A 14,424-nucleotide genomic window follows, 5' to 3' on the forward strand; every position below is an offset into this window, starting at 1 on the left:
ATCAGTGGTAAATAGTAACTGATTTATTTATTTATATGTTAGTTTGTTTGTTTGTTTGTGTATTTGTTTCATTCATTTATTTGGAGAAATGACTATGGGTTACCAGCCTGTATATTGGTGTGGGTCAAAGACACATAGGCTTGCTCTGGGCCCTTTGAAATTTCAGCTGTTGGAATGTCCAGCCTTCCACTCCAGCCTAAATTAATTGCTTCAGGTGAAGTGTTTGTAACCAAGAGGTCATACAGCTGATGTGAGGGGCAGCCGTATGTGAACACACTGATGAGAAAAAGATTATAGGCATCCTAACCAGCAGGTGAAAAAAGCAGCCAGCAGCAAAGCCAAGATCACTGCAGAAATCTCTTACAACTGACATAAGCTGAAGAGGAAAAACTTTTCAGAGCATGTGCTCGGAACGCAATATTTCAGTTCGGTTGATTTGGTGACTTTCATTTCACTGATGGAATGATATATATATATATATTCCTCTACTGCTCCTAATATTAATATTATTTTTGAGTAGCAGAGTTTTGATAGAATAGTATTCATGAATTTTAATAAATATAGTGTTGTGATTGATCTGTCCTGTGCTTCCTTTTTCTTCTCTCTGATATGGATGAACCACTGAGAAGGGACATCAGTGCTGCACACTCCCTGTCGTGATTTCCAAACAGGGACAGGCAACCCCTGTCCTCATGTGATTTGACTTCAGATTCAATTAATCCATGCTAGGAAGACCTTAAAATCTTGGTGGAAGTGCAATTGTAGGGAAACCCTAAAACCCTCGAGGACTGGAGCTGCCCATCCTTGATTCAGAGGACTAAAAATGTGGCGCATCCAGCAAATTACCTTGACCTCTCTATTTTAAAACTGACCCAGCACTAAGTACCCAGCCGCAGGTCTTGTCCTCCATACCAAACTGTTTAAATATCAGTCCCTGTGCTTCTGTGCCTCGTGCAGCAAATGCTTGTCCTTTAAAGACATTAATGGTGATCAGATAGAATATCACATTTCCAAATAGGAAATTACAAACTCTCAAAAGTAGGCTACTTCTACATACTGTAACTAACAGTTTTTTTTTAAGTGTCCTGAAAAGCGCAACAAATAAATAAAATGCTCCTTTAAATCCTCTGGGTTTAGGAATATATTTGAATATTTTAAATTATATTATCCTGAAGTGACAGAGTAAATAATTAATCCTTTAATAACTGGCGTCAATATTCTTTGTTTTGTTGTTGGTTCTCACCCCCCCACTTTTTCATCCTGGGTTGTTCTCAGTCTGAGCTTCAAGCACATAAAATCGGTAATGTAATATATTTCGGGACACCCCAGCAAATGTTACTTCGTTGCCTCATGTTGTGCAGTCTGAAGAACAAAGGCTCATAGTCAAGCTGTGGGTATAATTTTAAACCAAATTGAATGCCATCTGTGCAGAACTGATATATGTAGGTACTACATTTTCCACAAGATTAAAGACCAGCAGTCATTCTTAGATGTTTTTCTTTTTTAATTGATATATTTAAATGCCCTGCCCAAAGCTTTGCATTGCAGTCTGCAGAGATTTAATTTGAAATCTAATGAATTTCAGTGTTAACTGCTTTCGATCACACACCGCTTCCTATTGAGTTCATTGATTAAAGGAGACCTGCGTTGAAATTGATGATCATTGGAAAATGGGAACGAGTCCCTTCTCTCTAATGAATGTACATTGACTCCTTATTTATTACCAAGGAGGCGCGAACAGCACCGTTGAATCCTCGCCCAGTTTTGGATACCAGCTTTACGCAGGCTCACTGCTTTATGATTCTAGGCTTCTGCAGCATGGAAAAGATTAAAATAAATTTACAAATTCAAAGGATTTTTTGTTTGTTTAGTTAAATCAGAAGGCCACTGTGGTGAACTGTGATGAGGAAAAAGACATGAATAAAGAGCGATTATTTTACACAGTCCAAAGTATCCAGATGAGGCTTTATTGAGCAGTAAATATGCAAACGTCATATTAGACCCATTGAAGTGCATGCCAGAAGGGCCTCTTTGGGGCAGCCCACTATTGACATTTTAAGTAATTCATGGCTTGTTTTTTGATACTGGACTGAATTGAAACTGAGAATAAAGAGTTGGGGGGGGGCTGGATGAGGAAAACAAAACCCAAACAAACAACAAAAAACCCATCAAAGCTTGTGAGGGCTCAAGCATTAGAAAAAGTGGTTTTAGAGAATCGGGGGTAGGGGGAGCAAATCAATCTGTGATTAATGAGAGAACCGTCATCTTCTCATTGTGCTCCTTTGTTCCAAGGCTAACTAGGTGGTGTTTGAGATGAATAGGGAATAGCAGGGAAAGGAAGACACTTCTGTGTTTTGAATGCAGTACCTTTTTTAGCATGGAAATTATGCGGCTGAAATTCCAACCCAAAACAAATGCCAATTACGCGGGTTTCGTTTTCATTCAGTGTAGTCCACATGGACTGTTTTATCTACCTCCACAGGATCAGTGTTTTGGAACATGAGGCAGCCAGAGACCTGATTTATTAAAGAGAGAAAGAACTGGGCAAACAAACACACCACCACCCAAAAAATCAACAACAGCAAACAAAATACCCCTCCAAGAAAAATACATTAAAATGTATATAATTAATTAAAATCTTTTGAAACAGAGTCAGGCTGGAAAGGTTTTGTAAGCAAGGAGGCCTGCTATCTGTGAGGCATGACAGTGATTCTGGGAAGGACACAAGACCATTGAATCTTCTGCATTTTTTAAATTAGTGTTCAGCAGTTATATTGCATTCTGGGTTTTAGGTTGTTTTCCCAACAAATACTCACACGTGAGCTCACGCACTCACACTCTCTCACACACACACACATAGGTCATGACATAGATGGAGGCCTCTCAATCAGAAATGTATATCTGTTTTATATATATATTTGGTAAAACTGTCAATACACAGGTTTTCATATTTTAATTAATTTTGGTGCTGTGTTGTGCTTTTTTCCCATCCTATAAATACCCAATTTTGTTATGGTCCTGTGTACAAAAGAAAGAGTCTAACCACAAACCAACATGATTTGGATGAGTCAGATTAACACCTGTTGTCCTGAATGATTTAATGACTCTTCTCTGCCTGATTGCCTGCTTGGGCATTCTTGAATTTTGGGGTAAAAAGTTTACCCTGTTAATGTGTCTGTCTGTACTGTCAAGCTAATCAGCTAATATATATTGCCGAGAAAGTGTAACAACCCATCCTCTTCACAGTTGCTCTGTTTATGTAGGGACATATTCCTCATCTGAGCAGAGACGGAGTGAGAGTATAGAAGCTGTTGAGGAGTTTGAACACTTCAGAACAGGAAGTTCCTGCATGTTGCCAGTGTTTTGTAAAGACACATGTTTCGGTAGTTAAATCTGGATTCCGCTGGCTTTTCAGAGCTGGCACTGTTTGATGCATAATGATCACGAGTAAATGATAATGCCTGCTCCCAGACAGCCCTTTTCTCTTGGATGTGCTTAGTACTCTGCAATGCTTTTTTTTGTCTTTCCCAGAGACATTTCATCTCTTATGATTTTTAAAATAGCAAGGTGTGCAAGGAGCACAAAACCAGACTTATACGCATGTGGAAGATTCTTTGCTATAATTATTATAGTGCATCTTTCTTCCCAGTCATAGACACTCACAGCTAGGGATATAATAGCAAATAATAGCATGATTAGACTTAACAAGTATTCTTTATTTAATGATATGAAAATCACCCCATTGTGTGATTCCCGACTACGTAAAGACTGCCTTGAATGTATTAAAATTACATTTGGTATTCTGTTCATTTCCATATCCTGACAGTTTATAGTTTTCAATGCAAGAAGTGCAATGAGATATTTTATGCAATATTGTGGAAGTGAATCTCATCTCCTAACCTTAATCATAAAACGTAAACAATAAAACAGCCGTACTGGGTTTCATGAGCAGATTAAGTCTGAAAAGATAATGAAAATGTAAGTTATGTGATTCAGGGTAACATTTTAGTTTGCAAGACCACATTGTGCATGAACCTCACAATTATGGGAGCTACAACTTCAGCACAGTTTCATATAAAGGCTACAAAAAATAAAAAATAAATCTGCACAGTTGGAAAGATTCTATTGCACAGGAAAAAGCATGTCATGGAAGCCGCATCTGTCAATCAACAGGACTGAATGACTGAAATGTCATAGGACTTTCCTCTCCCCTCTGTATTCTGGCCTCTGAGGATCCTTCTGGCTGCAGACTGACAGCCTTTTAACCTGCAATGCACGACAGGTGGAGGAGTGGCAGCGGTATGGAGGGGGCTGCTTTGCATGTCTCTCAAGTCATGTGATCTTCTTTTTCTTCATTAAGTCAGTGCTTGATTTCTCATTCCTTTCAAATCAGGTAATTTAAAAACTTTAAATTGGTAATTCCAGACTCATTCCCGCACTCCTGCATTTTTGTTTGTTTGTTTGTTTTGTGGTTATTTTTGGCATGTGAGAATTTAACAAGATCCTGCTTAGACTAATGCTTGAAGGACAAAGCAACCCAACAGCTGGGATATGATGAGAGATTTGCATAACATGTATCTCTCCACTCATTCTCCACCTGATAATCAACTTGCGCTGATTAGCTACAAGTCCTAGATGTTGCAAAAGGTGAAACATTGTCACAGTGCCAGCAAAGTCATTTAGAAAATGCTGGGGACTAGTGGGCCATATCATTGTAGAGCTGTTCAATTATACAGCTGAGAAATGCAGGTCTGCCCTCCCAGGACTTCACCTGGATGGAGTTTCGAGATTCCTCCACCTAGAAGTGGAAGTGAAGGGGACAGCAATCGTTGTGGAAATGCACTCATTGTTGGCTGGAAGGAAGAAGGAGCTCTCAAGTGCAATCACTGAAATGTATAATCTTCTGGTCTCTTAACAGGCTTTGTGACAAGTGGAGGTCACACTGATTTTTCTTTTTTTTTTTTTCTCCCCAACACTTCTCAAGCTGTCTGTTTAAGCATCCAACAGTGACCTATTGACACAGTTAATGAGTCTGAATTGCCACGTGCCAATGTCCATGGGACTGTGCTTAAATTCTGGACATCAAGATCCCTTTCACTTGGAAATAAATAGTAAGTAAGCATAAGCCAGTGCCTTTGGAAGTATTGCAACTGGATACATATTTCTCAAAGCTGACAGAATTCAGGTGCAGTCTGAATTGCAGACAAGGAATTGCCTGTTCCAGAAGTGCAGGAAAAACAGTTGCTTAAAACTCTACAATTCTATTCTGTAAAACTGGAGTGAAGCATCTGTTAACAGGCAGAAAACACACACCTGATAAGTTGCTGTGCATATGACTGGACTCAGACTGGCATTCTTGTAATTATTTGGGCACTGTGGATTCTCAAACTATTCTACTCAATTAAAAAGTAGGCACTGTTGCTTTTTTCTGTTCAGTTTTCTTTTATCTGTGACTAAGTGAGTTAGACAAGAGTTTCAAGTCCTAGAGTACGCTTGGGTCTGCTTCTTTTGGATACGGACAAAATCTTGATTTATTGAACCATTAATTAAGCGAATAATTTGCTTAATTGTGCTTTTTCAATAGCTTTTCAATTCTCAATGCACTACATGTTAAAATTTGTGTAAGGTTTTACAAGTAACTTAAATATTGCCCACTTTCAAATGACCACAGGAGTTCTGACTGAGCAAATTATGTCAACTTGGGTCTTGGATACTGTGCTATGGGGCGTTGTCCCTGTGGATGGGATAGATTACACAGTCCAGAGAAGAAGTTTACTGTTATCCTATTTATCTTAGAGATGAGACCCGGGTCTGAGTGGGTGGCTAGATGTTGTTGTATAAGAGCTCTCACACAACTAAGTTTTTACAACCACTTTGTGATGCGTGTTTGTTCCCGTGCTCTTAATAGAGACTTGCATGCATGAACCAGGCAGCATTTTAAGCATTTAAAAACACAAAAATAAAACAAAAAAAACACACAGTCAACACAGTGTTGTTTTTGGCCCAGTGAAGCTGGTGACGAGAACCCCACATGTTCAGTGGTGCAATAAGAAAATCATTAGTGTGTCAGAAAATTTCATTAAACTTTATTACACTGCACAGTTACAACCATCTCTTACTCATTCTCAAATATAAAAGATACAACTATGCCATAACATGCACAAAATTAAGTTTAGTATGTTCATTTGCGGCGGTCGCCAAGAGGAGTCATGAAACATTTACATCTTATGTGTCTTAAGTGCTTTACACAGCCTTACCAGAACAAAAAAAAAAAAAGAAATAGACAGTGCCCAGTTCAAATACAGACGCATCTGAGAGTGTGCAGCATCTGTTCTGACACCAGGCGCTTCTTGAGGAGGCGATGCCTTCTTTTCCTTCTCGTTTGCATCTGCTGATGCCTCGAAGTCTTTCCAAGGGGCCATATCTCAGACACCCACAGCGCTCCTTTACATAACGCCAACTGTGTATGAGCTGCTAAACGTCCCGCTTATTATGCATCTTTAAGCTGAGCCAGGAGAGTGAAGAGCTACTGCCTTAAGAACATAAAGTTTACAAACGAGAGGAGGCCATTCGACCCATCGTGCTCGTTTGGTGTCCATTAATAACTGGGTGATCCAAGGATCCTATCCAGTCTATTTTTAAATGTTAAATGTGATACGTAAGTGCATAGGGTTGTGTTATCTATGGATTTCATTTGTTTCTTTTTTAATTGTATCCCCTCTTAATGACATCGTTATAATAGTATAATTGTTACATTTTCAAATTTAAAAAAATAAAGTTCTGGTAATTTGATCATGTTGTGAACATGATTTCAAATTTGATTCAAAAGAATGCAAAGGTTACTGAGAACATGAATCAATAAACAAAACATGTTATAATAGTGCAGCAAAAAATGACTTGGAAACCTCCCCAAAACATAGGCTATATATAAGTATATACACATAATTCATAATCTGCAGCAGTACTTATTTTCTGGAACATGTTGGATATTTTGCTTCTCTAACATGGATTTGTCAGGACCTGTGTTGTTTTTAACACTTGCTGGCCACCCCACTATTGTCATTTCCTTTGTTGCTTTGTCGCATTGTTTTCCAAATAAACTCCATCTCCCTCACACTTGCACTCAAGGCACTCGTGCATCAACACAGGCGAGACTGACTAACTCTGTTGCCTTCGGTGAGATTAGCCGCCACAGTGTGAGAAATTGCTGCCGGTGAGAGGGCTTTTTCTCTCTCAGCCATCTAGTACCCCTTGAAGGGATGCATTGTGGACATCCAAATGGAGTCCAGACAGAGAGATGGAACTTCGGCAGACCAGAATGTTTGAAGTGCAATGCGGTGGTGTGATTTATCTGGTCTGTGCAGGAGAGATGAGTCTGTGTGCCAGCTTTCATGACAAATCGTGACACAGGTGTTCTAATAGGCAACACCTTACGGCACATGGAGCACAGGTTATTGTTATGCAGTTTGTGATACTCTAATAAAACCAACAAACAAAATAAATAAATGAATCAATGTATGAATTGATAGTCAAAACAAAAAACAGCACCATGACATGACTGTATCAAGTTGAAACCGTCTTTTGAATTGTATGTATTTTTTATTTTATTTAGTAAAGGAAATCCTTTTAAATATTGTGAATGTTGCTCCCCCTTTTTTAAATTTCATCCCAGGGCTTTAAAGAATCAAAATAGGTAGTCCTTAATTTTGGGCCTGCAGTTCCTGAGGAGAGCAGGCTCTGTTTCTTTATAGCAGTTTAGGATCCTCACACTTCCTGAATATCACCGGTCCACTCTGTTCTGTGCATCACTTTTGCTGTGATGCATTCCCACCCCTAACGGTTGCCAGAGTTTATGGAGGGCAATGCAGTCCCCAGATACAAAGCCTAATTTCCATCTCCACGCTCCATAAAATGGCCTTGCTTCTTTTTTGTGTGTTCGTGTGCAGCTAGGAGCTATTATCAGCTCTGTCTGGAGGCAGCCCAAATTCAACATAAAAGGTGTTGATTTTGTTCTGGTAAGGCTTTGTAAAGGTGATCGGCTGTAACAGTGAATGCTTTTGATTAATTGTATGTAAAGAAATACATTAAAGGTGCAGTCTCTTGTTGCAGAATGTACAGAATGCCCGGCGATGACCACCAATGTATTCCAGTATTCCATTTTGTGAATCTTCTATTTCTATTGATCTATTTAACGGTATGACCAACATTTCCCCCTTTCACTACTCCTCAATCCTGACTGGCTGCCGCTACAGCTGTGATGCCGAGATGAAGACGGTGTGTGAACCCCACCCTCCTCCAGCAGGCTTAAGAGCTGGGTTCAGTTGCCAGTCTGAAAAGGACACTTGACAGGAATGTGCGAATGTCGGAGACGCTGGGAATCAAAAACGAAGACACTGCACCTTTAGATTAATTTTCCATTTACTGTATATACAAAATATTAACACACAATAAGCTACCATTAGACTTTACATTACATTCCAGACATTTTTTTGTAATTTATTTCCATTTTTCTTCCTTACAATATTATTCAGACTATTAAGAGTGAGCACCCTAACGGAATATGATAGGTATCCACTTAAACTGCAGTTACTGTCAGAATGAGATCTTGTAGGTTTGAAGGGCAAACACCAACAAACATTTTTTTTTCCTTTTTTCTTTTTTTTTATGGAAAAAAGAAGCATTTAAAACCACATATTATAGCCCTGTAGTATTCTCCGTGTCATAGCACTTTCTCTTTGTGATTTACATTACAGTTAACACCTGTGCTCACACTAACACAAGTACGATTAATACCAGTTCAGCCTCGCTGCCCGTTCCACCTCGGGATCTTTTTTCTTTTTTCCATCTCTCTATTTCCCCATCTGTCATTGATCCTAAATTATATTGATATATCACTGAAGTTAAAAAATAAAATGAGCTCAACAGCTTTTCGTCTTACAGTACATTTTTCGTTTGACTTTTGCCCCCCCTTCCCGCCCCTCCCAGTGAGAGTTGTCTCAAACTCTTCAGTCCACAAGCCCTGCATATCTCCTCAAACTAAACACATTGGTTTCTTTTAAGTAACAGAGTAGTCGATTTGGTCTACGATAAATTCTGGCCAGCAAGTGCGGCCTGGAGTCTTTTCAGATTGGACAAGTGGCTTCAAACAAAAGCAGTTATAAAAAAAGAAAAGGAAAAAAGAATATCTCTCAAGACTTTATAGATAGTCTGGGCATATTTTGTAGTACTTTTTTACCACTTTTGTTTCTTTTGTTCTTGCATTTAAAGATGAATGCTACTTATGCCTTTTGTAACTATGCGTATTAGAAAACTGGAATAGGTCCTTGTGTCATGAAACGTAACACTTAGTATGATGGGGTTATTATGCCGGCAGCATTGAGGTGAGGTTAACTCCTACTGTTCCGCTACATACCACTGGCAAAGACAAAATACTGGAATTCAATAATAAAACGAAGCAGATTTAATACTGTGTAGGGTGATTGGTTGGTTGATTACTTTTATTATTTTTCTTCCAAATACAGTCGACGTACAAGTCTTTCAAGTGGGTGAACGGATTGATCTGCTTCTCTGCTCACCCCTGTGTTATGTGTTTGTTATTTTAAAATTGTATTTATTTTTGTATTTACTTTATTATTTTACAGAGAGGAAAACAGGACAGGGCACATGTGTTGATCTGAATTAAACTACAATACTGAGCATATCCATGTAACAAAATTAGAATAAACAGTTTGATTTTTGTAATGGATTTCCTTCCATATATTTAAAAAAAAAGGTTGGAGAGCCACAGCTTCTGTGATTATATTAACACCTTAAATAAGTAACCCCAACCCCCTAGAAAATAAATGCAAACAAACAAACAAACCAGAAACAATGCCAATTTGACTGTTGGGTTGAAATGCTAAAATAATAATAATAAAAAAAATCTTGTGTTGATATTCCACTGCTCGTATTGAACTAAAAGTCTGTTGTAACTGTAACGCTGACGAAGCCGGGTGCCACCACAGTGGCATCAATACTTGAGAAGGTGCTGCAAAACGATAGTCAGCAGTAGGCTGAGCGAGCTGTGCAGGCAGAGCACGGCCCTGTTCACGTCGTGTACCGCTCCCGGGCCTGTGATTGCCGACAAAAAGAAACAGAAAGAAAGGAAGGAAGCAGTTAACCTGCAAGCCATGAAGGGAAAGCACAGCACAGACAACACATTCCTATACTGCACACCTACAGTGCAGTGCTTGGTGTGCACTTCATTTTCACAGATTTAATTCTGTATTTTAAAACTGTATTTGTATTTGCTTGTGCACCCCCCCACCCTCAACATCCAGGTTCATGTCTGATGAAGGATTCTGTGTCTTTGCATCTCGCTCTGTGTAATCTAATTCATAAATACTTGGAGATGTTTCCAAAGGAACCTGTGAATAATCCCTACAGGTCTGGGTGGCAGTACTGCTCCTTCTAACAGCAACTTGTTCTTCTTTTATGCTTTAACTTGAGGAGCATTGTAATTGTGACAGTAAAGATGATGCATAAAGAGTAGAGGTGGGGGAAAAATGTTTTAATATAAGAACCACAATTCTGTCTTCTAAGATTATGAATCGATGTGCAAATTCCAAAAATCAATCTTATTAATTTATGGGGAAATTATTTTTGAGAGAGACTTCCGCTGAAACGTGCAGTTTGTTTACATTGTGCCTTGCGTCTTTTGCAATCCAATGCGCAACTGCGGAACATGGGTGTGGTATTGACCAATGGAAAGGACATCACTATGCTCTGTTATCAGCCCTAGAGATCTTATTTTTTTTACCCAATATCACACCGTGACTCTATGAATATCTAGCCAATCCAAAGGACCCTCTGAAAGCCCTGGAACTCTCAGATGATAAGACAGATGTCAGATTACGCCCTGCTCAAAAGCCCAGTAATCAGAGCGCAGGGGACAGAGAAAACAGACTTTTAAATTGTAGCTTATAAACAACATGTTTTTGCTATGAACCACAATGTTTTTGGTAGCTATGGATTCAGAACAACTTAATCTAAAAGTCTTATGCATGTATAATGTACTTATAAGCAGTATATGATTGGAAAATGTGCAAATTTGCTTTGATCGATTCAAAGGTTTACTTCATTGAAATGAAGGAATTTGAATTCAAAATCGAATCAAGAATCATTTTAAAATCGAATCGTGAACCCAATAATCGACATCGAATTGAAACTTGATATTAGTAAAGATTTCCACTCCTGATAAAGAGTTAACTAATTGTAACGGTTAAGATGATGCATAAAGAGTCGAATCCTCTGCAGTCTTTGTTCTAAAGTGTGAGGTTGCATAACAGTTCAGTAAAAGAAACATTGTTAGGTGATTCTTCACAATAATAATAATTAAAAAATAAAAATTTTAATGAGACTATTTCACGGCATGGTTTGCAGGCATGAATGTACAGAATTTCTTGATTGACTCTTCTATTCATCAGAACTTATGTTTGTCAAAGCCTTATCAGGGGCTCATTTATTGCAGCACTGCATCCTGACATGGTATTGCTATGGAAGACACTTCAGAATTCTGTTGCGATTGTTTCCTTTTCACAACAGAGCTCAAATTGCTTTAATTGGTTGCTAAGTTACCAAGTGTCATAAAATCAATTATTTTATTCCTGTGTGTCCTTTCCTTGATGCTGAAGCTAGTTTGTATCTTAATGGTGTTGTATGTCTATCTGGCATTGGATGGGGAGGGTACGTCCATGTGGCACATGGCTTTGCAGTAAACCTTACAACTCCAACAAGTACATTAACAGTATGTCGTTGAAGATATGTAGGGTGGCTTTTTCATAACGCAGGCAGAGGTGCACAAAAACAAGAATGACTATTTGGATGGTGTTGGCTGGCAGGTATAGATTGAAAACTTAAAATGTAATAACAGCTGCAGGAGTTTGTATTGATTAATCATCGCGCTGTGAAGAAATCAGGGGAGACTGTTTCACTTGGTGAGGGATTATTCACATGACCATATTCTCAAGTTTATTGATCTCCCTCACCAGGTGAATCAGTTTCCCTAATTTCTTCCTTCTTTTACTGATTAAGTAATGCAACGTCTTGCAGGTGCTGTTCAATTACAAGGGTCAGTCAGCTCCACATTGTTGAATTCCCCTACCAGAAAAACACCATCCATACAAAAATATCTTAATAGAAATGCCTTCGGTGCTCTTAAAGGGCAAATTGCTTTACCTGGCAACTCTCTGGATATGTCCCGTAGACTATGAAAATTCAGTAACTTTACCAGGTCTCCAGAGAACTGTGGATTGTGTGGAGAGCCATTTGTGAACATTGTAGTAGGTGGATTTACAGGCAAACTTATTTGCATGTAGAAATCCCCCTTTACTATGTAACACATTATGTTTAACTTAAAATATATATGGGATACATATGTGGGTATTTGTGTTCTGAGGGTTGTGGGTGAATTAGCAGTCTCGGAGTTGGATCAGTCCTATGACCAAAGTTTCCAGGTGTGCACAGAGAAACTGGTTGATGATGAAAATAGACATTTACCTAGACATACACTTTCTGCATAGAGCTACAATGTCATTCTGAAATCTTCTTACCATACAGTATTATGCTTGCATTTGTTATCCCCATTGTGTTCATTGCCACGCAGGTGTAGTTTCCGTAGTCTTCTTCAGATACATTGAAGAAGATCAGCATGGATTGTCGGCCCTTGTTCTCGATTTTAACGCCATTAAGTCCATTGGCGAGCCTGGAAGACAACAGACTGTTCCAGCATGAGGATGGTAGTGAAAAGGGCTTCTTCTCAAATACAGAGAATTTGAAAAATGGTTGTGTATAAAATACTAATGTTTTTAGAGTTTTTAAATTAAAATCTTAAACTATATATCCATACACACACACATTTTTCTTTCCAACAGTCAGTAGATTTAAATAATGCAATGTGTTTTACTATTTGCAGTTTAATAAAATAAACAGGTTTTATATGAGGTTATGCTTTGCTTATGTTCAGTGTTAATTTGTTTAGCTTTGTTTTACTCATAATGAGATAAATGGATTGCATGCTGTAATAAATGCGGAACGTTTGCACCTGAAGATATACACCGATCAGCCATAACATTATGACCACCTGCCTAATATTGTGTAGGTCCCCCTTTTGCTGCCAAAACAGCTCTGACCCGTTGAGGCATGGACTGCACTAGACCTCTGAAGGTGTGCTGTGGTATCTGGCACCAAGAAGTGTAAGTTGAGAGGTGGGGCCTCCATGGATCGGACTTGTTTGTCCAGCACATCCCGATGCTTGATGCTCGATTGGATTGAGATCTGGGGAATTTGGAGGCCAAGTCAACACCTTGAACTCATGATTCATCAGACCAGGCCGCCTTCTTCCATTGCTCCGTGGTCCAGTTCTGATGATCACATGCCCATTGTAGGCGCTTTCGGCAGTGGACAGGGGTCAGCATGGGCACCCTGACTGGTCTGCAGCTACAAAGCCCCATACACAACAAACTGCGATGCACTGTGTGTTCTGACACCTTTCAATCAGAACCAGCATTAACTTTTTCAGCAATTTGAGCTACAGTAGCTCGTCTATTGGATCGGACCACACAGGCCAGCCTTCGCTCCCCATGTGCATCAGTGAGTCTTGGCCGCCCATGACCCTGTCCGCTTTTCCTTCCTTAGACCACTTTTGATAGGTACTGACCACTGCAGACCGGGAACACCCCACAAGAGCTGCAGCTTTGGAGATGCTCTGACCCAGTCGTCTAGCCATCACAATTTGGCCCTTGTCAAAGTCGCTCAGAGGCTGCTCCCCTTCGACACTCTCCGTGACACCCTTTGGACATCTCGGACCACCACTTCATTTCCTTCTCCCTTTCTCTCCCCTCCCTCCCTTCACTCTCCACCCACTCCCTCTGTCACCTTCCGCCGTAATCTCCGCTCTGTCTCCCCCTCCACCCTTGCCTCCACTGCCCACACTCTTGCCTTCCACTGACTGTTTTTCAAATCTATCTGTCAACTGTGCTACCTCCTCTTTGTTCTCCTCCCTCACCTCCTCCCTTGACTCTCTCTGTCCTCTCACATCTCGTCCTGCCCGTCCCTCCCCTCCTCAGCCTTGGCTCTCTGCTGTTCTCCTTTCAACCCGAACTAGTCTGTGTGCCGCCGAACAGAAGTGGAAAAGGACCAAACTCCCAGCTGCCCTCGAACTCTACCGCTCCCTACTGTCCACATTCTCGTCCTCTCTCACCTCAGCCAAGAAGTCTTACTTCCAATCTCTCTTCGAATCCACTATCAACAACCCTCGCAAACTCTTCTCCACCTTCTCCTCCCTCCCTCCCTCCCTCGTCTGGTATTCTCTCTGCCACGATTCGCACACGCTACTCCTCTGCTCCGCTCCCTCCACTGGTTCCCGATAGCGGCACGCATTCAGTT

The 14,424-nt window shown here is 40.0% G+C and overlaps 1 protein-coding gene across 3 annotated transcripts in view; it reads right to left on the bottom strand.

The window, feature by feature from the left end:
- Nucleotides 1–6,070: 6,070 nt before the first annotated feature.
- The window catches only part of opcml (opioid binding protein/cell adhesion molecule-like), a 558,777-nt gene continuing 550,423 nt past the window's right edge, over nucleotides 6,071–14,424 (bottom strand). For 2 of the 3 annotated variants that reach the window (XM_066707915.1, XM_066707899.1), the window contains 2 exons: nucleotides 12,591–12,757; nucleotides 6,071–10,110 (listed from right to left, as the gene is read on the bottom strand). In XM_066707915.1, coding sequence (XP_066564012.1) covers nucleotides 10,010–10,110; nucleotides 12,591–12,757 — 268 coding nt within the window. In that variant the 3' untranslated portion in view covers nucleotides 6,071–10,009. The remainder of the gene's footprint in view (nucleotides 10,111–12,590; nucleotides 12,758–14,424) is intronic. The other variant, XM_066707907.1, reaches the window with a different exon arrangement.

Source organism: Amia ocellicauda, chromosome 1 (genome assembly GCF_036373705.1).
Source record: "Amia ocellicauda isolate fAmiCal2 chromosome 1, fAmiCal2.hap1, whole genome shotgun sequence".
NCBI classification, from domain to species: domain Eukaryota; kingdom Metazoa; phylum Chordata; class Actinopteri; order Amiiformes; family Amiidae; genus Amia; species Amia ocellicauda.